The following is a 23,476-nucleotide window of genomic DNA, read 5'->3' as shown; positions in this document are numbered from 1 at the left end:
AAGTCTAATATTTCAGAAAAAACTCAGCTTTTTATATAACTGCCAAGCGTATAAATTAAGAAAAAATTAATTTTTCCATGAATTTAATTGATAATAATGAGAGCAATATGATTGCCGGTCCATCTAATGGGTCTGACATGGAAGTAAGAGTAGAAAATCCACAGGAACTAACGGAGCAGCAGAATGATCTAAAGAATGACCTTCCAACAACCTCTGCGGGTGCAAATGACTGGAGGATGGAGATTTCGGATGAAACTGAAGGAATGCATGCGGGCACAGAAGAAATAAATTTTAACAATGAATCTGTGTTGACTAAAACCATGGATGTCTTAAAAGACAAAGCAGGTGAAGCATACAGCACACTTAACGATATTGAGAAAGCATGTGCGAAGAAGGTTGCTGAGACAATGAATGCAGTAGGCCTCTCACTTGCTGGAGAAGCACATGAATATACTGAGCTCGTGCCTATGGGAGTATCAGTTGTTGAAGAAGATTTGCAGCACGTGGATAATGATAAGAAAGGAACTGTGTATGTTGAAAGTGGCTCTGGAGAAAACAACTCGCCGCCATTAAGAAATGCGCGTGTGAGTTCTTTACATGGCGCATTTGGTTTGATAAGAACAAACATTACACAGAATTCTCCTCTGAAGATAGTCTATACTGTGCCGTTTTTTATACTTGCCTCTATTCTGTTAGGAATGATAGTTTATTCTATGGTTATGATATTTGGTTTGTTTCTTAAAGATTTTGATTTTTCATTCAAATCAGTTGTATTCGCACTGTCCTCGGTTGTGGTTGGCTTATTCGGGATTTTTGTAGTCAAATGTACTCTGTCTATTTTTGGAATACTTATTAGGGATCTATGGAATAGAAAAACCAAAGGAAATATCATCTCCATACTAGGGATTATATTATGCACTGTTTTGGCCTTTGTAGTTGGCTTCATCTATCCTTTTTCAGGAGAGGTGCACGAGATAGAAGCAAGCTTATCTTGGCTGTTGCTCTTTCTTTTTACAATTTTTGCGTTCTTTGCATATACATTCTGCTTTGGCGAAAAAATAAAGAAGGAGATGCATAATCAGGAGGATGTACCTAAGCTAGATGAGGCTATTTCAGCATTAGGTATGCTTTCTATATTAATGACTGTTTCCATTGTATTAATATATTTTACTCAGCCAATAACCCCAAATAATTTGTTTGTTTGATTCAATGGGTTCTAATAGAAATAAAGAAATTTCATTACAAGCTTATTGCTGAAATATAATTGCATCAAACTGGCTGAATGCACATATGTATTTTGAATTTGTTTTTTGGTTATTCTGGATATAAAACATAAAAGAATTGCAGGCGTATTTGCATGTTTTATTTTCTTTTTTGTTGTTCACACTGCATATTTTAATCCTTTACAGTGCTGTGTAGTCTTTAATACAAAAAGAAGAAAAAACTTACTTGAAGACTTTTTTGTATGGTGTGCTGCAGGATAGAAAGAGTATGGTCTAGAAATAGTAGCCCAATAAGAGCAATATTTGTTGCCAGTGGCCTGTATAGTAGTAATTTTAAATGAATTTCTATCTTTAGTTTTCTTAGTTGGAAACATTCTTTATTTATAGACCACTTCAAGAGCATAAGATAAGGTCTCTGATATAACCCGAATAATTCCGGAAAATATATAAATTAGAAGAATACCATCTACTCGTGCAAGAATATTAAAAAAAATGATAAAGACAAAGAATACCTCAAGTACAAAGAATAAACGGATTGTGTACATCCAGGAATGTGCATATGTATAACAACAAAACTTTCTTAAAATATCTGTTGGTTTTTCTTGCCTTATAGGCATAAAATCCTCTTCCTGGATTAGAAATATAGCTTGATGTTGGTCTTTGCCTTCCAGGTTTTGACTGTAGGCCAGCAAACCACAAGAATTTCTACTTGTTTACATGATAGTGACTTAGTCCTTTGGGTTTGTTAACGCTTGCTGTCACTAGAAGGTGTTGCCAACTAAGAAAACTAAAGATAAAAATTTGTTTAAAATTACTACTATATATATATAGAGCCACTAGCAACACTATTTCTATTTTTCGAGAAGGAACGCAGAAAATACAAAAAAAGACAAAACTCAAAGACCCCTTAATGAAAGAGTTCTACTTCCCTTGAGTTTAGCCATAGGCAATATCTAGTACTATGCAGCACAAAGAGAACAAAATATAGTGTGCATTGGATAAAGACAATAGTATTATAGCTAAGAGACAGTAGTATATAGTAGAATTCGGAAAGATTAGAAGAGGGTTACTTAAAAATACTTTATTTTATTTCTAATAGAGTTTACTAACACACTCTGTGTTATGCATTGGTGAGAGCATAAGGTGCTTAAAAAGTTAGTATTGAGGATTTTGATTGAATTGGTTATGATCTTGCGTGTAGGTGCTTTTGGCAGTATTATAATAAGGAGATGCCAGGTTTTAGCGAATTTTTTCTACTCGGTGTAAACAACTCTAGCTCTAGTCGCTCTAGGAGACTTTCTAGTAGCGGTCTTTGGTTCTGGTGTTGTTAGTTTTTTTAGTGCTGGTGCGGGTTCTGATGTTAGTTCTGGTGCAGAATTATTGTTATGAAAGAGAGCAGCTAGCATGTCATAGTGCATTCCAAGGTTTGCCTGCGTGTAGCTAAAGGTTTTTACCGTGATAAAAACAGGAGCATCCTCTTTTATATCTTTAATATCAACTCGTGGAGGAAGAATGTTACTTTCCCAATTTGCATGCTTGGACTTAAGGTCATCATCAATGTTAGCACCCAAAAGCCTTCGCATTTTCTCGCACATAATTGGAACAGCAACTTCGTTGCCTTCCAAAGATGTATAGATGCACAGACCGTATGTGACTTTGTCACCCGATGAACTCTCGCGCTGTAATAGATTCAGGAATGTTAGGACTACTTCTTTTTTAGATTGTGACTGATTATCGCTCTGAATGTTCTGAGCTGTACTTATACTAAAACAGTAGTTTGTATACTCACGCACGCTTCTCTTTATCTGTGTATACCAAACTGTAGATAGCTCACCTGTTATTTCTGATAAATTAAGTGAGATATCTGTAACAAAGCATTCTGTAGTGCAAAATATGTAGTCATTTATATCTCGAACCAAAAAGTCACTGTAGTAGTAATTAATGTAGCTTCTTTTTGGTTGAGATTCATTGTTGCTTGGTGATGCGGAAGATGAGCTCTGGCTGGTTGCAGCTGTATCGATAGTCATTTTAGTAGGTTCAATACTTTTTTTCTCAGTGGCATAATTTTTAATTATTTCGGTTTTAATACATGTTTCACCAAAAAATATATACGGACTAATTATAGCACTTATCAGCATAAAGTTTGTAAGAAATAAAGGAATTCGAGGAGTTTCAAGACTCGAGCCAACTGAGATTTGGAAATCTATACATCTAAAATAATTTTTGGTTATATTATCTTCAAAGTAGTAAAAGACTACATCATATTTATGGCTATTCACTGTACTTAGAGCTAGATCTAATTCTCTCTTCCTATACCAATTGCAATTCCCATCTATTAATGACCATATTCCACTATTTCTACTATACTTAAATGGATAGATATTAAACTCTGAATTCTTTTCTGGATAGGTTGACTTCAGTACAGATTTTATGTACTCTACTATATATCGAATTGAATGAGTTTTCCTTTGTATAGATTCATCACTAGAATTGTAATTTTCACAATAGGGATATGGAATAGGAATGAGTTTTACTGTGTGGCGTATGTTGTCAACTAGCTGCACATGGTAGTGATCACTGTGCACTATCTTTAAAGATTTTACATTTTCTAGACCTTCCAAGCTAAAAGAGTCAACCACTTTTACAGTTTCAATAGCTTGATCTATAGACTGGTCTAGCATAAATATCTCTTTGTTTTCTGTATATTTATTGATCCTTGCCTCTACAATTGCTCTTTTTCCACATAGTCTGAAAACTCCATTCTTTGGTATGTATGGGCAGTGGGTTTGGAAAATATTTTTAATATGGGTTTCTCTGTGTAGGGATTTGCCTTCTTTACTCTTAACATCAGTTACACATGTAAATGGCGCACATTGGTAGAAAAAACAAAATAAATTATAAACAAGACCATACACCATCATAGTACTCTGGCTATTTATAGGTTTTCTATTCACAGATAGCTTTTGAACTTTCTTATATGCTGTGTTCATTCCATCCGAATCACCATTCGCTAAGTAATATAGGTACTCTATAATGCAGAAAAACCTGCTAGCCTCTGAATCAGATGTTCTTTTCATTTCTTCCATTGTCTTTGATAGTATCTCGGGGGTTATCAGAACCAGGTCTCTGAGTATTTCTGGTAGCTTTAGAATAAAGTGCAGCTTTTCTTTTAGTGGTGCATCTGCAGATCCTGCACTCTTAATTTCCTCAGTTTTTTCGGTGATAACAGACATGCTATTGACCCACCATTTTAGATCTGTTTGGGTCTCTTCATATATTTCTCCAAGTGTCTCTGGCTCTATTTTAGACCTAGAGCATATATTGTTCTTACTGCCATCTCTGTAGTTGTATTTTGCCCGGATGTGCTTTATATTTATGTGACTTTCTATGTATTTTTTTAAGTCCTTTAAAAAGAAATAATAATGATAGAATATCTGGCTGCTAGGGATATGCTCAGCATCTCTCCTTGCATTACTTAAACTAATAATGCAGTCAATCTTTTCAGCTAGAGAGTTATGATGTGAGCTAGTTAAAAAGTGCCAAAACATCATTTCATTTTTGTAGTCTATCCCAATACCACATTTGCATGATATACTTTCATTATTTATGCTACGGTTAGGAAACCAGTATGAAAATCCATGGGGTTTATCTCTCGTTGTGTCTCTATGAGCCATATATCTATAGTGTTGAAAAGATTCAAAACTATCTATATAGTTTGTCGTTATATCGAATGCTTCTAATTTGGCAGATTTATGACTTTCTTCCACAACTTCTGTATTTTTGCATTTTTTCGCACTTGGATTATCATCTGACCCACTTGAAGTAGACTCTGCTAGGCGCTTTAACGGAGCTTCTCTAGTTAGACTATTAAATAAGATTTCTCCTTGGTTGCTTGATTCATCTTTAGATGTATCTTCAATGTTAAAAGTAGAAGGGCCTACAGAACTATTTATATAGACAAGATTGTTCAAACTATCTCTATATACCATATAAAATATATCTTCGATATAGGCCATATCTCCAGTGGGGTATATGTATATTTTGCACTCTGCACTATTTATATAGAATGTGTGCCCATCGATATCTCTATAGAATATATAAACTATGTTATCTTTTTGATTTCCATTATTCGGGTTTGGCGGACATAGCATGTAATATCTACCATCTATATTTTCTGATTCTGGGATGCCTTCTAAAAGGCCTAAATTTTCTGCTTGGTTTGTAGTGTCCAAGTTAAATAGATCACATGGATAGTAGGAGTTGCTTGTATTTTCTGATTCTGGGATGCCTTCTAAAAAAAGACCTAAATTTTCTGCTTGGTTTATAGTGTCCATGTTAAATAGATCATATGGATAGTAGGAGTTGCTTGTGTGGGCTGATTCTGGGATTCCTTCTAAAAGATACAAGTCATCTAGATCTCCCAGATCATACATGTCACTTGTGTGTTCTAGTTGGACCGCACTGTTGTAATGCTCGGTAGGTATAGCACTGTACAGATCTTTTATATCTATATTTCTCATCCACTCTTCATCCATTACTTCATTGGAACTATTGTATTCATTACTTGCGGCAAACATACTAGAACGTATGCAGCTGCATACCATGCATAGCACAATGATTTTATAGATTGCAATATGGTCTGTCATTTGTAGGAATTTTTTATGCATATTTAAATACATATACATCTATCAATATGATTTTACAAGTTTATTAACTATTTCATATTTAGTGCCTGCACAGCCAATCAGGAGTATATTCTATAGGGCGATTTATATTTGCAAAAAGAACAAGTGGGATCGTATTATATGCACAAATTATAGTGTGCTAAATACCCATACGCTATCTGTCAATACGAATCAAGCTGCAGTGGCAATGCCATTGCTGCAGACACTATATAAAGCATTATTGGATGAAATGTAACCCAAATATATGCGAGCTATAAAAATGAAAGGAATATGCACTTCTGGCCAATAGAAAGCTTTTTGGAACTATTTAAATTTTAACAGGATGTATGTCGAAGTTATTTATTTATGCAGCTACTACAAGTTACTTTGTGGGAGGTTAGCAACTCATTTATAAATCCTCAAAGAATTCTTCTAGTTCTGTTGCTTTCTTTACCTCCCATCCTGTTATTTCTTCGCCTGCATAGAAGTAAAGCCTGTTCTTGTACTCAAACAAGCCATCAGTTCTTTTTGGAGGCACTTGTATACGGTTTACTGTTTTGTACGTTGTTATTTTGAAATGGTCATTGTCGTGCGATGCGTAGAGACCATCGCTCACTTTATTCACGAATGTTACTTTTCTTACAAGCTTTTTCTCTTTTCTCAGATCATTTGTTGTCTTACTGAGGGTGTACGGGGTGCCATATGCATCCAGCAGAACAAGCTTATTGTCTAGCTTTCCAAAGTATCGGATGGGCTTTCCTACTTCATATGCATCCTTTGGCTCGGTCTCTCCGATTTTTGTCTTTAGAAGCATGCCGTCTTCGCTTGCTGTAAATATCACTCGCTTCAGGATTACAATTCCAACAATTGCATCTTCATGTTCTATGCATTCATATTGTGTGGTTGGCGTCTTGACCGTTACTTTTCCTTCATAGTCGCCGTATACAAGCATTTCCCCATCCTCTGAAACAGAGAGCGCGCATATCTTTAAGAAGTCATCTTTATGGATTGCCTGCAGAACAATTTTCTCTTTGTCCTCTGCCCCCTTGTTTATTCGGTAGAGCGTAGTTGCTGTCGCTATATATAGCTTTTTATCTATTGTTTCTGCATGTTTCACTACATCTTTTAGATCAAATAGCTCAACGTATTTTGGGCCTTCTGTGTTTTTCTGGTCATTGTCAGTTATGCTTTGCCTCTTAAATACCTTTCCATTTAGAAGAACAACAAGCAGGTCTTGCTCTCCATGGACAAAAAAGATTTCATCTGGGAAGATGAATTGTACCTTTTCTATGTCATTTTTTCCTATTGCTGGCTTGGGATGATTTACTACCATTCAGTTTCTTTGAGTTAGCTAAAATTTTAAGCTTTATTAAAATAAAGGAGAGAGAGCCCAGGCCGCTTTCTTTATACTTTAGCATGCAGATTGGCGGGTTGCAAAAGACACATGGCCCGAATATAACCCGGGAAACATTCTGGATCGTCATGTAATAGCATATAGTAAAAGGAGAAATTGAAGTTTTTGGATAAAAACTCTTAGGTGTATAGTACATTGTGAGTGAGTATAATTGTCCAAGATAAATACTCTTTACTGGTACAGATAGAATTTAATAATCCTGCTAGACCAATCCATCCGTATAATTCTTTGCTTTTTCCAGTGCCTTTTACTTTTTAAATGCTTTAAAACTCTTCATTTCAGCAGTAGACACTACTGTGCATACGCTTTATCTTCTTAAATACAGAAATGATGAGTATGAAAATAAAAAAGAAATATGCAACTCTGCAGTAGACTGAATGTACAAATCAAGGCTCTGAAAGTACTCTTCTTTTAAGGCATATCTTAAATAAGATCATGAGCTTCAATCACAGCTATTATTACTGAGATATATAATAATCAAAGGTGCACACTTTAATATATAATCCAAAGTAGTCTACTAAAAAATGAAATCCAAGGCAAGATTTATTATTAGCCCTAAATATACATACCACTGGTCTAGCTACATGTTTAAAACAACTAATTCTTACAAGTGCGCTCAAAACTAACACTCTAGAATAGGCTACTACGGATTATTTCAGATTTGCACGCAGTAAGTCTACTATGGCAGAGTCTTGGTATATAAATAGATCTGCTAAAAGTACTTGCTTTATGTAAAAATAGTAATTTATAACAGAGTGATATGAATGAGTTTCTAGAAACTATGGAGCAATAAAAAGATACTACAAGTAGCTCAGATGTTTGCTAAGTTCTCTTCTGATAAGAGAATCTCATGCCTAGGCTATTCAGAATATATTGAATACATGTAAGACTCCTTAGAAATACATACCTCCATTGTTTTATCCTGGAAGTATGTTGAGGACACTTTCAGTCCTTCAATTACATCATTTAGTAAGACAGACTTGCCAATAGACGTGCCAGGCCACGAAGAAGAAATAGATGATATGTGAACGTGCGCTCTGTAGAAGGTAGGGTAGTAGTGGAAGTATATCTTGACTTTGTCTGTTGTGTAATTGTGCATGGCAAGGGCCTCTACAGCAGCCTGCTGAATTCTCTCAAGAAGTGGAATATGCTCCTGGCGGAGTTCTCTAAGTGTGTAAATACTAGGGTCTTTGAACAGAACTAGAAGATAGAGCGACTCAAGTGTTACTCGATCCCACTTTAAGTCAGGGCAAATCAGGAACTCCTTGTCCATAAAAAGAACATGCTCTTTGCTTTCGGTTATACACGGGGTGGCGCACCCGTCTGCCTGCTGGAAGATTGTGTCAATCCATTTGCAGTTAGGGCTATGCTTAAGAGCATGTGGGAGGGTTTTTGTTCTATACATTTCGGCAGTTTCCTTTACCAAAACATACTCAGATTTTCTGTACTTTTTAATCTGTGTCTCTGTCGCTGGGTGTATAAGGCTGTACTTAATCATCTCACTTGCCAAAAATGTGCCGCTTGTATATACATCATTCTCGTGGATAACTTTATGCGCACTTGGGGAGGTATATTCTTCGTTGAAGGCCACCTTATGAAGGGTAAGAATAGCAGGCGAGCCATCAACAGTGCCTTCAAAGACCTTTGAGATATCTCCAGTATTTGAGGAAAGCAGAGTCTTCGCATCGAATCTAAGTAGCTTATCATTTAGCTCCATGGGAAATAAAAAAAGCACAAATAAATATCCAGAGAAAAGTATGCACAATACGCAATCATGCATGCCCTAAGGAAATACAGCGCACGAAGATATTATGTATAAGCAAAGGCAGGAAAGCAAAGAGGATTCCTCAAAGAGAACTAGAAAGGCAGGCCGCTGTGCATATACCCAGAGGCATCTAAAAGAAACAGAGATAGACTCACACGGTGCATTATGGGCACTAGCATAGTCTAGGGCTATTTCAGAAAAGTAAGAGTCCACAGCAAGATGCACAGCGTGCCTTTTGCATGCGGTTCTCGTGTGGTAAATAATCAGAAGAAGAAACTGCTGTGCCTGCAGTGTATTGCGAAAATTAAAGAGCCAGATATAGCCATAGCTAATATAAATGAAAAGTGTTTATTCTTCCTGTTCATTTTCAGCTGTAATATCGGATTTAAGTTTTCCGTAGAACTGCTTCTTCTCAGCAGAAGTCTGGAATCTACCACTTCCAATCTTTGAGGAGGTATCGATGAACTTGATGTTGATGGACTCTGCGTTTCCGCTCTTGTACTTTCTTCCAACAATCTTTCTGAGGACAAGGACTCTCTTTCTTGGTCCAACTACTGACCCCTTAACCATGATGAACTCGTTGTTTACGTGACCGTATCCAGTGAATCCTCCCATTGGGTTAATTGTCTTTTCAGTCAGATCGTACTCGGTCTTGCATGCATCTGTGCTCTGCCCATCGCCCATGAGGTACACTCTCTTGTTCTGCATTACACGGTGGTGGAAACCGGTCTGACCAGCTCTAGGAACGGAGTACATGACTCTGCTTGGGTGCCATGCACCAATGCAGGCAACCTTTCTGAGACCTTTGTTTGTCTTTCTTGGGAGGATGGTAGTTCCCCATCTCTTGGTACAACTTTCAAATCCTTTTCCTTTGGTCACTCCAATGATGTCAATCATCTCCTCTCTAGAGAAGCAGTCCTGGGAGGATATCTCCTTCTCAAAGTGTGCAAGTGCAAAGTCAATCTTTTCCTGGATGGTTCCACCGTTGAGCTGGGACTCCATGATGTGGGCCTTCTTGGTGTTCAGGATCTTGATCTTTGGTGCCTGACTGTGGATCAGCACTCTGATAACATCTGCGTTGTCTCTGATGGCCTGGATCTCCTGCTCGATCACTCCGTTCTTGTACTTGAGTGGGTAGTTGGAGAGGGCAGTCTTCTTGGATCTGTAGTATCTCTTGTAGTATCTTCTCTTAACGGATTCGTCAATGTGCTCTGCAAGAACTGTCTTTACGTTGACAAGACCACGTGGGGTCTTCTTGTATCCTACAACTCCGAACACAACACACTTTGGGGTCTCCAAAATAGTTACTGGGTCAATGATCTCCTTCTTGTTGAGTTTACTTCCTTCTCTCTCTCCTACTCTTAATACGTGGGTCATACCAGCCTTGTATGCAAAGTATGTTGTAAGATGCACCTTCTGGGTGGCATCGTCCTGTGGGTAGGATGGGATTCTTGGTCTTATTCTCTCTGCTCTCTTTCTAGGGAGGAATGCGAGGGAACCGTGTCTTGGTGCTTCGTATTTTCTATGACTCATACTTACAGGGATAGAAAAAATTTAAAATTATATACAACCGAAAATAAAAAAACAGCAGACACTTCATACAGCAAACCTGCAAATAGAGAGCAAAAATGCACAAAACCTGGAATATATACGCATAAACACGCATAGCATACGTGTATTTAGTGGCGCTCAATGAAACCAGCTAAACAGGACATTTCAAAAAATCCATGCTATAAAAGCTATTTGAATTCCAGCAGCACGCAAGACATAAAACACAGATGTATGAGAAGTTCAAAGAAGAATTGCTGTAGATGTAACCCAAACAAACTAGCAGAAACCACTAGTACAGTATCTTCAAAGCCAAAACCATACATGAAAATATGCACCTCAAATGAACTAGATGCAACTCCATATAGAGAAAAGCAGAAAGGCTGCAAAAATAATTAAAGAATCCTTTGGTTGCATGAGAAAATATGTGTGATAATTTAAGATATTCTAGGGTGTCTTAGTTGTATTTCTGAGTGAATATAGGTGCATGGTCTAGTTGCAACTTGGCAGTTTCAGATAATGTTTCTGTAGCAGGCGTGCATCTTTATGCGCAATATATGCAGTATGCATGGCAAAAAGATGCAAATAAAACACCATTTAAGCTACAGAACTAGCAGGGAATATAAGGGCTTCAGATTATACCAAGGTGCTAAACTATTCGAGAGTCAATAGAAAAGAAAAAGCATTCTTTGTTCTAAATGATTGCTTGCAAATATATAATTTATTTTCTACTGAGCTCTAATATACTTGCGCTAATTAATTATTTAATTAAATGACAGGTTGTGTGATAGAGGACAATTAATTAACTAATTAATAAAAACACTGCTCTAATGACTAAAAAGGCCAAGCACTAACCATTACAGTATTTTAAGCGTGTCCTTAGTCTTTCTTACAGCTCTAAGAGTTTTTATATATCCTTTGTGTTCACTCCTAGAAACATAGACATGCTGCATACAAAAGCATGTGGTTTACACTTAAATCTGATGATTTATATTATTAGTACACTCCTTCAGCAGACCTTCCACATTTGGTATTTAAGCTGCCCATGCATGCGTATTTTTAGAGTGCTGCATTTTCTTTGAAAAATCAAAAGTCTTTAGACTAACCTGATTAAATTAGAAATAGCATATGCATAAAAGACATTACAACAGATCAAGAAGATATGATCAGCAGAAATTGGGGCCTGGGAATTTTGCGCACATAGTATTATGTCTTTGCTGCATGCTCTAAAATGAAGTCTAAAATAAAGTTAGGTAACAAGTTTTCCTTATAGTAGGCCCTGAATGCCAAAGTTCCCTTCCAGCCATTCATTTGCAAGTATTTCATAGCGGCGGCCACAGAAACACATATGAATTTGTTTTACAAAGTAGAAACACGCATCTCCCCAGTGTTTAGTGATAGTGTGGGTCCACAACAATATCCTATACATTGTTATAGAGAGCCATAACCAAGGTATCAAATATTTGGTTTCATGGGAAACAAACAGCGCAGAGCCCTTTGGTTGCTAGGTTCTGTGCAGCCATCCAAGGAGAATTTGCATTTAAGCAGGAATATGCATGGAGTTCCATAGATAATATCTGATTGAGATCATAACTATGCGCAAAAATCTGCTTTTTAGTGGGGCAGAGTATCTGAAAACACAGTCTCTGAGGAGCTCTTCAAAAGACCCATTACTGTAGGTCATTTCCCACACATTATTCCATGTGCTCCTTTTGTTATTTGATTCTGACACGTTTTGTTACGTGTTAATTATCTATTTTTATTTTTATTTTTTATTAGATAATATTGTGGTTTATGAAAGACAGAGAGAATACATTTGCATTATCCCCATTTATTAGTGATAATATCTGGTCGTACATGAATAGTAAGGACTGGAAGATTATTGGAAACTCTTTCAGAACTCGGTCGAACAGCATAAACAGCCAGCCACCCAAGTATGCTGCTCCTGTTGAGCAAAAAGAGGGCAGAAAAAGAAGTATGTCCCTAAATAATATAAATTTTTACAATGCATTTCCAGAAATGGGGCATGATAGTGACGATAAAATAGTGTCTAAGGACACAAATACGCACAGAGCCACCCAGCAGATACTTTCGGAAAAGGGGTGCCTTGCACACCTTCGAAGACACTCTCTTGACCCGAGCATGTTTGCCTCTGTAGCGCAGAGTGCGATAGAAATAACCAGAAATACAGGATACTTTGGCAGCAGCGTATGCATAGTGCAGTTTGGCAGCGGAGGCAGGTGTTTTGGAATATACAAGAATCTCTTTCTGGTGAAGGGGGCTTTTGTTATTATAGAGGCCGATAGGGGGGAGGATTGCGGATCTGTCATTGTTGATGTAATCGACACAAACTGCATATCAGAGCTGGCAGAGAAATATAACATAGCAACGATTGAAACAAAAAAAATATACAGAGTCGCAACCGACAAGGATAAGCTTATGCTACTAGAGCAGAACGAGTTAGAACAAATAGCTGTAAATAGTTGCCGAGAAAAGGTAAAAGAAAAGAAATTGCCAATGGAAATTGTTAGTGCAGAGTACCAGTGGGATAGAAACAAGCTGACTTTCCACTTCAAAAGCGACAAAAGAATTGACTTTAGAGAGCTAGTTAAAGAACTATATAAGACATACAAAACAAGAATATGGATGTGCGCAGTCGAAAAGAAAGGAGGCAAAAATATAATATACAAACATGAATGAAAAACGAAGGATGTGCCGAGTGTCTACAGCCAGGATAGCTGTGCCACTATAACAAACAAAATAATTGGATAGCCAGGCTATTACAAACCGAATAGAAGAATTCTCTGCTAGTAATGAGTAGACGACCAATTCCCTATGCCTTTTAGTTTTTATTTCAGAAGTGCCGAATGCTTAGATAATGATAATAAAATATTATTCTTATTTAGCCTCTATTGGGTCTTCTGCCTGTTCATAGGTCTTTCTCCATTTTCAGGGGAAGGCGTGTCACTGACAGAAAGGTGCTAATTGAATAGCTACCTGGGAGTAGAAGTCCTGATAGTCAAAATCGAATAAATAATACATTTAGATGAGTATATGCGTATTTATGAGAAAATTTCTGTAATATTCTTGGCAATGGTTTATACTCCCCTTCTCAGAGGCGCACAGCAAATAAAAAACAAACAAGTAGAATGGAGCCTCTGTGCTGTGCAGTTCAATCATAGGAGGATTTATGCAGAGAAAGCCAATAAACTAAGAAATATATTTATTACTTCGATTACATTTATCTACACGATGTAATAAGCCACACAAAATGGCACTTTATACTAGGAATGCATATGGAAGAAAGTGTCTCAATGACTTTCATAAGCTTCATATACAGCCAAACAGCCTGAGTTCATATGCATCTGTAAATCAACCAGATATAGCTGCTGGCCACTCGTTTATTAGCACAGAAGTCATTTCTGGCTAGTTTTGAAGTATGCTCAAAAACTCGTCATATGCAGCCTTAACATTCGGGTGTGTCCTGACTAATTCGCGAATGCTTTCTGTGTATAGCATGTGCGGCCTGTTTTTATTGAAGGCTATTTTTGCATTTGGCATATTGCATAGCTTTGTGTATATCTTTATAGTTAGCTCTAGAAGTCTTGGGGACTGGATTGTTTCCATTTGCACAAGCACAGAGTTAAGAATCATGGAGATCGCCATAAATCGATCGTATGTTTGGCACGAGTACTCTAGGCCGTCTTGAACAGAAATAATAAGATAGAAGACCTCACTTGCTTCTATTTTTGTTTTCTTTCGGCCCAGCTCCATGTTTCTCAGACAAAGCGGTACTAACTCTGTGTTCTTGAAGAACTCAATCAGATTCTCAATCTTGTTTTTCTTAAGGATGCACTTGATGATCTGGAATGTGATGTACTTGAGCTCTTCAATCTCTTCGTTCCTAATTGATGAATTGATTATTGGATACAGAAATAAGAGTAAATTAGAGTCAATTGCATACAATATAAAGCTATCTATGTCTGTCAACAGAGTGATGATCTCTAGAATTGTGTATATGTTCTCTGGTATAGTAGTTCTCTCCAAAGCCAAATACTCATACACAGATGAAATGTCCTTAAGAAATACGGTTAAAATGCCAAACTGCTCAGCCATTCTGGATTTGCACTCTTCACTCTCAGATAGAATAGTCCGCAGCCTCTTTAGTGACTCATCTTTATTTTCATTCCTTATAATAAGCCCACATATATCCTCAAACAGAGCAGTGCTATTGCGCATACGAATAAAAAAATAAAAACATCCCTGGACATATAACTAGAGCCAAGGCTGCATCAAAAGACAAAAGTGCCAAGAAAAGAATAGGCTGCAGCGCTGTAAAAGAAAACAAACAGTTAGGATATAGTCCGAATCAGTTGCATATTAGGCCAGGTAAGATAGAAAAATCAATGCAGTAAAATATTTCTGCAAGGTAAAAGCTTTTAAGAGGAAAATGCACAGAAAAAAGGAGCTACAGACAAATATAATTATGTTTTGCGTAGGGTGCATCTTAATGTGTGGGTGTAGAATATCTAGTGCTTTATCGCTTGAGGAGATAGATAAGATTCACACGGTGAGAATTCCATTTGGGTATGCTTCAAAGGCAGCAATAAATCCAAAAGGGCCTCTCTGCCCGCTGTATCCATTCTATATAGACAGAGCACGAGTTCTTTTGCTATATTATAAAGAGACACAGGCCCGGCTGCAGGCAGAAAAGAATTCCAAAATGTATAGAGCAGGGAAGAAAGACTGTAATGCGTGCCTTAAAAAGTACATAGTGTGCAGTGGAGGCGTAAAGGGGTCAGTTACAGATTATTTAGATAGGTGCAGCCAGGTATTTTTAGAGGTATTTAGATTAAAAAAAGATGGAACAGAAGTAGAGCTGAATGAGTCAAGCAAGTTCTACAAGTTTCTTGCAAGCTCTGCCATGCAAGAGCATAAAGATATTGTAATTGCAGCTTTTTTTCTTCTCTCAGAAGGAGTGCCTGTGCATCTCTACATGAAGAAGAGCGCATCTGATAGAACAGAAAAGGTGCTTCTGATAAAAAGGAAAAGATCCATAAAGAATAAGCTGTGCAAAGTTCCAATGGATTTAGAGAGTGGACTGCTGCGATACACCAAGGAAGTAGAAAGAGTGTCTGGCATATTCACAGATTATAATAACATACGGCAGTGCATCTGCAAGAAGCATTTGAAGGAGCCTAAGACGTTCAACAGCTTCACAGAAGAACACTTTTTAAGAAGCCCCAGGTTTCTAATCCGAATGTACATCTACAAATTCTACGATAATTTAGAAAATCTTACTGTGTTCTACAGTGCAGTAATGCATATACTCAGCCAGCGCATCATGGACAAATACAGCACCCGAATTTCAGAAGCGCAGTCTGCGTGCAAAAAAAAGAATCCGGAGCTTGAAATAGAAGATCCATTTAAGATCCTGCTTGGGCAGGCCTATAAAGTAAAAGAGAAGTTTGATATGGAGCACAAAAAGGTGATTAATGAAGTTAAGAATCAAAACAATACTGCAAATAAATAACTGTGCGCGAAAATTGAAAGAACCAAGTTTCAGTACATTATCAATCAGAAAGTGCCTGCGCGTGCACACTTTTCTATCTATTGCTGGTTTTTCATAAATCCCACTCTGTGTAAGAGCTCTGTGCTGGAACAGAGAAATATTTTACGCGCAGGATGAAGCTAGCATGCATGGCGTATTACTCTACTATTTCTAGCAAACCATCCAGAAATTGCAACTACGTAAATAAATTCGAATGTGCAGTGACTGCATGCAAATGTGCAAGAAAATTCACCGCATGTTCAGGCGCAGACTCTGAAGCAGTTAAGGTGCAGATCTGGCGGGTATACCTCATAATGTGCCGGTGCATGGCCTGCTCTGGCAACGCACGGGCTAGAGTCAGCGATAGCCAAAATGAACAACTAGAGGAATAAGCCAAGAGGAATAGAATGCATGAAGCATGAGAAGATCTCCTGGTCCGTGCACATCTAACCCGAATTTAGTTCATCTAAATGCTTTTATTACATTCTCATTCTCTGTGCAACTATCTTTTGAATCTTCTTTACTGTTTCTTCAACTGTTAAGCTTGTATTGTCTACAACAACTGCATCCAAAGGCTTGACCAGTGGAGATATCTCTCTAGTAGAGTCAAGATAGTCCCGCTCCTTAATTTCCTGTTCAATTTCCTCTAGATTCTGATCATTTTGACCGTCCTGATCTTTTGATCTTTCTTTCTCTCTGCGAATGGCCCTCTCTTCCACGGATGCCTCCAAATATACTTTCAGCTCTGCATCAGGAATGATTTCGGATCCAATGTCTCTTCCCTCCACTACAACCTGCAGATGGGCATCTATAAGATTCTTCTGTATCACTTTCACCCTTCTCCGGATTATCTCATATTTTGAAATTATTCCCACAATTGAGTCTATCCTGGGTGTTCTGAGCTCTCCAATTATATCAGCGCCGTTCACCACCACTTGGTCTTTCATTATAAATGGAGAAAACCCCTGGATTGTTTCAGTAAGCTGCGCACTCTTGCTGCTTAGAATGCGCTCTAGCTCCTCCTTTGAGGCATCTGCAAATTCGTTTAGCAGCACATAGGAAAGCGCTCTGTAGATCATCCCCGTGTTAATATGCTCAAACCCAAGGGTTTTGGCAAGTATTCCTGCGAGTGTAGTCTTTCCAGCGCCAGCAGGCCCGTCAATTGCAATTCTGAAGCGTCTTTTACTGCATGTATCCTCCATGGAATAAAATATTTTAAAAAATGTAACTATAAAACCAGTTACGCAGTGCAGTGTTTTTCTGCAATAGGCCCTTCTTCCACATTGAAAAACAGCTGCTGCAACAGATTCTCTGTGCAAAATGCATTTTACTTTCTTTTTATTTATAGGCTGCTCTGCATGCATACTGCATTCCACCAAAACAAATCGGCACAAAGACCCTTTTACTCCCCACTAAAACACGCAGATCTCAAAACGCTCTGCAAAGATAAAAGATATGGATTGGGGTCTAAATTATAGGCAGGTTTCTTCAGTGGAAAGTTCTTTTTCTTTTATTTTTATGGATACATGCTGCATATACTTTCTAATAGTATTTGATCTAATGGGCTAGATTTAAGCTCTCAAGCAAAAGAATAGACGAAAGATGAATAAAACCAAAGATGGTAAAACAGAAATAGAATTCAACTACAGACACAGTCCACAAAGAGACAGCATAAGAATTATTTGCATAGTCTGAAGATGCTGCTTGATATGTTTATATAAGCAGCCCAAAAACATTGTGTTCTAAATATTTATTTCATTTCAGCTGGCCTAGCATGCACTCCAGTGCTCATTCACTTGAAGAAACACGAGCACATAATACAAGACAACTGCAGCTGCGTTGCTCTATTGTGTACATTAATAATATGTATTGAGGTAGTCTATCTCCTTTTTTGTGAGCTCCAATCTGTGCTCAGGGGGTGGGCCTGCCTTCAATAGCTTTCTAAGACCGCCAATGCTCTTCCTGCAGAGATACAGATTGGTAAAGGAAGGTATTCTCTTGTAGAAAAGATCGCTTTTGCTGGTTATTTTGGTGAACAAAATATCTCTGAGAATACTCTCGCTTATGTTTAGCACGCCAATATCAAGCCTTTTGTTCATTTCTCTACATATGCTGAAAATATTGAAGATTGTGGTTAGATGCTGCGACAGATAGTTGTCCCTTTGCAGAGTCAGCTCTGTGAGTCTTCTAATCATCTGCAGGTCTACCTTTATCTTCTTTATCTTTTCAACAGAGCTGTCAGACTTTCTTGCCTTTCTAAGTGTCTTTAGTTCTCTTTTTCTGAAGCAGACAAAGGGGAGATACTCTGCAGGCAAGTCACCCTCCTGCATAATTATGCTTTCAATGTCTGGCTGGTTTACATCCCCTGTGTCCTCCAAATAGTTTGCTGGCTCCTCATGTACTGCCTCCTTCTCTGCCTCCTGGCTCTTTTGCGTCTTTCTCTTTTTTATTTCTTGCTTCGCTGCTTTCTCTATTCGCGGGGTAGGAATGTCTCGGGCCCTTCTGGATATAATCTCTTTTAGGTGGTGTTCTTCCTCCTCTTCCTTTTCCACACCTGTGGCAAGTGCTGGGCCTGTATATTCCTGAACACGAGACATGTCTACCTCCTGTTCGTAGAGTACGCTTAGCTTTTTGTCATTTTCTATTTTCTTGCTTCGTACTCTTTTCATGCAAATAAAAAGTGTCTCTCTTTAATATACATTCGCGCCCAAAAGTATCCTCTGGGCTTTGCTGCAGATGGATATTAGTGTAGGGCTTTGCTAAATTCTTTAATATATCTAGGAAGGAACACAGAAGGAATCATTATTTATTCAATTTCTTAAACATTTCAAAAAGTTTAATCGAACTCTTTCGCACACCCCCAAATGTCATGGTTGATCTGACACTGCTTCCCTGCACGCTGCTTTCTCTTTTACATAATTTGTTGTCCTCCTCTATGTTGTAATGTGTTCCTGAAATATCTACATACTTGCCGCACTCCTCCAAGCCAGATACCTCATTCAGTATTGTGAATACGCCGGCAACTATTTTTATTTCGGACTTATTTATCGTAGGAATAGACTTCTTTAACAAGGAAACATAAAAGCCCCCGTGCTGTATGGCTTGCGTCCTTATTTTTGCGAATAAGCTAATTCTTTTATGCTCTTCAAACTGCGATCTTTTTTCCAGAATTCCTCGCTCAACCATCAGCTCAAGCGTGCTGCTGATGTATTCTCTGAACTGCAGATTTGGCGACCCCACTATTTCCAGAAGCACCTCCAAAAGCCCCAGAGAGGAGCACTTTTCTAGGTGCATAATTGTAGACTCCATCTCCTTTGAAATGAGAAGCTTCAGGTCTGCAGGAACTGTCGATGAACCTATCCCCACTTCCTTCTGGAAAGTTCTCCTAAGAAGAGAGTGGAATAGATTTTCTTTGTCATGGGACTTTGTCACAAACAGTTTGAAGTACTTCACAGTCAGCGCGCGCTCCTGCATATCTGCATCCGTGAGCACTATCTTTCGGAAGAGCGTCTTCTTTGGGTAGAGAGACCGCAGCAGAAAGTAGAAGCTTTTTGCAATATGTGCAGTTGGGTCTGTTGTTTCCACATTGCCTATGAACGAAACTATTTGCAAGAGTAGAAGAATGTACGTGCGCCTGGTTTTTTCGTTATTCGCAGACTCAAACATCTTCAGCCTTCTTGATGTCAGAATAGAATTTGACTGCTTAATTAAATCCGCATAGCAGTCACTGCTGATGTGGTAGTATATAATTGTGTGCATTCTGTCAATCTCTCGCTCGCTTGCTATCTCCAGCGCCTGGTATATAACTGTGGATAGAATGGATGCAGGCGCGAGAAGATGGAAGTACGTGCTGAATATGTCCTGGCGTATTTCTCTGTTGAACGGCGCTGCTTTAATGAGGGCCCTGTTCAAGCTTGAGATCTTCTTTTCTGCATGGCGTACAAGCAGCCCAGACGCCTTAATTATCATGGAAAGAATATTGAGGAGAAACCTATCGTTAAACTCCACTCTGGAAAGACTGTCACACTTCACAATAAACCCCGCTCCTGTGATGAAGTCCTTTCTTGTGCTGTCGGGCGTGCCACTTCGTATGGACATTTCCTGCATTCGGGCAACCTCTGAGTTGTATGCAGACTCCTCAAGCGCCAGATCTCCGTCCTTCTCCTCTGCCTTTTCTGGAACCTTCTCCATCTCTGTCTTTTCATGCACAGAAAATATAGATGAGGACGAGGAAGACTTGTCGTCTGTGTAGTTGTACGACATCTCTGCAAAGTTGTATGACGCGGTGGCATCCGTGCTGTATGACTCGTCATCTGGGTCCTTGATTGTGGACATTCTTTCGTCCTCGCCTTCCTTCTTTTTTATGTTAATTGTTGAGAGCGTGTTCCAATTCCCTGCATACACCTGCGATATTCTTTCGTATATCTCAGTGTTGTCAAGCGGGTCTCTTTTCTCAGACACAAACCCATTGTCAATTGCACTGCATATGGCAAGGAATATCTGGGAGGTAAGGCTCTCTGCCTCTGAGCACCTGGTTCCTGCATACGTAAACAGGAAAAAGCACCTTTTCATCTCCTCGCAGCACGTCTCAATGAACCCTGCAGGGCAAGATTGCGGCCCTTTTTTCATAACCCGCAGAATAACCTTCAAGTGTGTCTTGATAAGCTTCAAGGCCGCCACCTCAAAGGACGTGCAGAACATGGAGTAGTCCTGGATTAGATGCGATGAGATCACAATGGTTGTCAGATGTTTTTCAAACTGATTCGATTGCGCATACTTCTTTGTGTAGTCCTTCAAAATGTTAATTGTCTCTGAGATTTTCATGGGCTTCTGCTGCAGATAGTGCTTGAAAAAGGACAGTTTCTGTTCGTCTACGGATCCGTCTCTCTTGTAAATTTCTCGAAGAAGTTTTTCGTGCTGTGGTCGTAAGTTCATGATCATGTAAACTTTAAATAATTTTCTGCTTGAGTCTTATAGAAACTTTTAATATAAAATAAACTATGTGGAGTGGATGGCTGCTGGCTAGGAACAGGGCCTGTTAGAAGCATGGGCAAGCAGGAGAATTCCACAGAAATCATAGAATGCTGGAGTATGGGTGAGAATGCATGCGTAACAAAATAGAAGAAGGTAATTTGGCAGACACTTTTCAATTAGAAGAATCGCAAAGGGTGAGTGTTTTTGCATATGCATATTGCAGTACTCAAGTAATTTGCAGAAGAGGCATTTGGGTGCACTTCAGATTATTATTTCTGTGCGGGCGCATTTCCGCCTTTTCTTAAATTGCACTTCTAATTTAAGCAAGAAGCATGGCTTCCTTTGGATATAACCCAAATGCGCATAGATTTCTCGCAGACTCTATAGTTTAGGTACGCATAGCCATTAAATAATTTCACTTTCCCAAATTTCTTTGCAGCCTAGTACTATGAGCTATGCATAGAAGAGTATACTCTATATTCTAGTGGAAGTAAAACTGCGCATGCAGAAATGCAAGCCCTGCATGAATCTCAAGAAAATCCATAGACTATTGGGTTATATTATTTTAGCATGGAAAACCAACACTTTATATGAGAGGATTTACTTGCACTCTGTGAGTATTTCATCTTTTTCTTTTCCACTACATGTGCTGTGTAGGCAGAAGGTATATTTAAACTTAAGATCGTGTGCTTGAATTTTAAACCAGATACAAAGTTGCATTCCATGGTGTCTTCAGCCTACAGATGCCAATAAACCCGCGCATTTGCAGAAAACAGAAAAGTATAAAAGCACTCTAGACAAAGCTTAAGGATAAGCTGGGCTATATTTTAACATATGGCACGGATGGCCTGATTTATTCACTGTATTTATATGCCTCTCTTTGGAAATGCTTCTCATGCACCCTGAGCAGATTTAACATCATTTTAGACAGAGGTGCGGGTTGAAAAAAGCTTATGCACACTCTGAACCTCAGATAGAACAGATCTAAAGTCGACTGTGTTATCCATGGGCTGTAGGCAGATTACATTTGGGTCAAGCTTCTCTATGCCTTCGTATGCTTCATCAATCCACAGGAACTGCTGCATGATAGAGTACTTCCATGCGTATATCTGGTTAACTGCCGGTGCTGCTATTTCCTTTAGGAAGGGAGGCACTTCTATGGAGCTAATTACTTGGTCTACACCATCCACCGGCCCATCATACTCTGCTGTTATATAGGCTATGGAATATCCTTCTGGGCACATCTCCTCGTCTTTTCCTACTACAAGAAGGAAGATCCCTGCACGCCCTGGAGTGATAATCATTGCCTGCTTACTTCTTGCATTTGGAAGAGAGTGAAGGATGAATACGCCCCTCACGGTACGGACTTTCCTTCGGACAGAGTTTGGAATAGTCGCATAGTACTGATCGTTTGCAATTATTGTCTTCCCATATACAAGATCATCTTGCTCTCCTTCTGATCGAAGAGACAGCGCATATCTGTCTTCCTCCCTATTCATTGCAAGTATTGATGTAGCCATTCGGGTCACACCGCCCTTGACTGCTGAGAGTCTGGCAAATCCCTGTGATATTTCACTGATGCCATACTTTGGATACAGAAAGGGCGAATTTCCCCCTGTTTTCTCCCCGTTAATACGGGCCACACTTTTAAAGTATGTTGTGAGGCGGTGTATAAACTCAGAAGGCTCCTCCTGTAAATACCCGCTTGAGGGATAAAGAGCTATCCCGTGCCCAATTATTCCCCGCAGAGACTGCGATATCCCGTAGTAGTTGTATAGCTCCTCCACGCACTTCCATTGCGCTGTAATTGCAGCTTTTTCGCTTTCTGTTGCATTGTAGAAGCCTTTTATCATGTTCACGAACTTGTGCAGCTTAAGCATCTGTAAGGGGCCGCACAGCTGGCTGGTAAGTGCGGCAGTCTTTGTTGTTGGAATAAGAATTGGCGCACTGTTGTCTTTTATTATATACTGCTCGGTGATGATTGAAAAGTCAATGCAGTGTGCCAGATTGTGCTCTGCAATGACCTTTATGAGGCCTTCATCCGCTAGAAATATCTTTGGCGTAAGATCTATGTATATTTTTGCTGCCTCCAGCTCCCCAAATGCATGCTTGAACTGCATCTGCGCAGGATACTTCGCCCTCATTTCCTGTACAAAGTCTGCATACTGAATGGTTCTAGACGAGGATCCGTACACAGGGGATGCATCCATCTGCAGAACTTTTGCCCCTGAGTTTGACAGTAGCCCCGCCAAGATGGACTCTTTTATTCCCGTGCCCAAAATAATTGCATCGTATATTTCTTGTTCTGCACCTGCTGCCATTGTTTATTTTTAAGAA

The 23,476-nt window shown here is 38.8% G+C and overlaps 13 protein-coding genes across 13 annotated transcripts; 3 read left to right on the top strand and 10 right to left on the bottom strand.

Moving 5' to 3' along the window:
- Nucleotides 1-77: 77 nt before the first annotated feature.
- NESG_00628 (uncharacterized protein) lies at nt 78-1,205 on the top strand (the record flags this gene model as incomplete). Its single annotated transcript, XM_053048277.1, has 1 exon — nt 78-1,205. The coding sequence occupies one exon, from the start codon at nt 78-80 to the stop codon at nt 1,203-1,205; it is 1,128 nt and encodes a 375-aa protein (XP_052905037.1).
- A 1,271-nt stretch (nt 1,206-2,476) lies between these two features.
- On the bottom strand, nt 2,477-5,890 carry NESG_00627 (uncharacterized protein; the record flags this gene model as incomplete). The annotated part of the gene is made up of 1 exon (XM_053048276.1): nt 2,477-5,890. One exon carries the CDS (start codon nt 5,888-5,890, stop codon nt 2,477-2,479), a length of 3,414 nt encoding a protein of 1,137 aa, XP_052905036.1.
- Nucleotides 5,891-6,296: 406 nt separating this feature from the next.
- On the bottom strand, nt 6,297-7,220 carry NESG_00626 (uncharacterized protein; the record flags this gene model as incomplete). Its single annotated transcript, XM_053048275.1, has 1 exon — nt 6,297-7,220. One exon carries the CDS (start codon nt 7,218-7,220, stop codon nt 6,297-6,299), a length of 924 nt encoding a protein of 307 aa, XP_052905035.1.
- Nucleotides 7,180-7,437, bottom strand: NESG_00625 (uncharacterized protein; the record flags this gene model as incomplete). Its single annotated transcript, XM_053048274.1, has 1 exon — nt 7,180-7,437. One exon carries the CDS (start codon nt 7,435-7,437, stop codon nt 7,180-7,182), a length of 258 nt encoding a protein of 85 aa, XP_052905034.1.
- A 723-nt stretch (nt 7,438-8,160) lies between these two features.
- On the bottom strand, nt 8,161-9,018 carry NESG_00624 (uncharacterized protein; the record flags this gene model as incomplete). Its single annotated transcript, XM_053048273.1, has 1 exon — nt 8,161-9,018. One exon carries the CDS (start codon nt 9,016-9,018, stop codon nt 8,161-8,163), a length of 858 nt encoding a protein of 285 aa, XP_052905033.1.
- Nucleotides 9,019-9,414: 396 nt separating this feature from the next.
- Nucleotides 9,415-10,599, bottom strand: NESG_00623 (uncharacterized protein; the record flags this gene model as incomplete). Its single annotated transcript, XM_053048272.1, has 1 exon — nt 9,415-10,599. The coding sequence occupies one exon, from the start codon at nt 10,597-10,599 to the stop codon at nt 9,415-9,417; it is 1,185 nt and encodes a 394-aa protein (XP_052905032.1).
- Nucleotides 10,600-12,408: 1,809 nt separating this feature from the next.
- NESG_00622 (uncharacterized protein) lies at nt 12,409-13,314 on the top strand (the record flags this gene model as incomplete). Its single annotated transcript, XM_053048271.1, has 1 exon — nt 12,409-13,314. One exon carries the CDS (start codon nt 12,409-12,411, stop codon nt 13,312-13,314), a length of 906 nt encoding a protein of 301 aa, XP_052905031.1.
- A 726-nt stretch (nt 13,315-14,040) lies between these two features.
- Nucleotides 14,041-14,853, bottom strand: NESG_00621 (uncharacterized protein; the record flags this gene model as incomplete). Its single annotated transcript, XM_053048270.1, has 1 exon — nt 14,041-14,853. One exon carries the CDS (start codon nt 14,851-14,853, stop codon nt 14,041-14,043), a length of 813 nt encoding a protein of 270 aa, XP_052905030.1.
- Nucleotides 14,854-15,064: 211 nt separating this feature from the next.
- Nucleotides 15,065-16,147, top strand: NESG_00620 (uncharacterized protein; the record flags this gene model as incomplete). Its single annotated transcript, XM_053048269.1, has 1 exon — nt 15,065-16,147. The coding sequence occupies one exon, from the start codon at nt 15,065-15,067 to the stop codon at nt 16,145-16,147; it is 1,083 nt and encodes a 360-aa protein (XP_052905029.1).
- Nucleotides 16,148-16,644: 497 nt separating this feature from the next.
- Nucleotides 16,645-17,367, bottom strand: NESG_00619 (cytidylate kinase; the record flags this gene model as incomplete). Its single annotated transcript, XM_053048268.1, has 1 exon — nt 16,645-17,367. One exon carries the CDS (start codon nt 17,365-17,367, stop codon nt 16,645-16,647), a length of 723 nt encoding a protein of 240 aa, XP_052905028.1.
- Nucleotides 17,368-18,021: 654 nt separating this feature from the next.
- On the bottom strand, nt 18,022-18,834 carry NESG_00618 (uncharacterized protein; the record flags this gene model as incomplete). The annotated part of the gene is made up of 1 exon (XM_053048267.1): nt 18,022-18,834. One exon carries the CDS (start codon nt 18,832-18,834, stop codon nt 18,022-18,024), a length of 813 nt encoding a protein of 270 aa, XP_052905027.1.
- A 133-nt stretch (nt 18,835-18,967) lies between these two features.
- Nucleotides 18,968-21,100, bottom strand: NESG_00617 (uncharacterized protein; the record flags this gene model as incomplete). Its single annotated transcript, XM_053048266.1, has 1 exon — nt 18,968-21,100. The coding sequence occupies one exon, from the start codon at nt 21,098-21,100 to the stop codon at nt 18,968-18,970; it is 2,133 nt and encodes a 710-aa protein (XP_052905026.1).
- A 962-nt stretch (nt 21,101-22,062) lies between these two features.
- Nucleotides 22,063-23,460, bottom strand: NESG_00616 (uncharacterized protein; the record flags this gene model as incomplete). The annotated part of the gene is made up of 1 exon (XM_053048265.1): nt 22,063-23,460. One exon carries the CDS (start codon nt 23,458-23,460, stop codon nt 22,063-22,065), a length of 1,398 nt encoding a protein of 465 aa, XP_052905025.1.
- Between the last annotated feature and the right edge of the window lie 16 nt (nt 23,461-23,476).

This window comes from Nematocida ausubeli (genome assembly GCF_000738915.1).
Source record: "Nematocida ausubeli strain ERTm6 chromosome Unknown supercont2.2, whole genome shotgun sequence".
Lineage (NCBI taxonomy): Eukaryota > Fungi > Microsporidia > Nematocida > Nematocida ausubeli.
The sequence above is the reverse complement of the archived record's forward strand: the minus strand, read 5'-3'. Positions and strand labels throughout refer to the sequence as shown.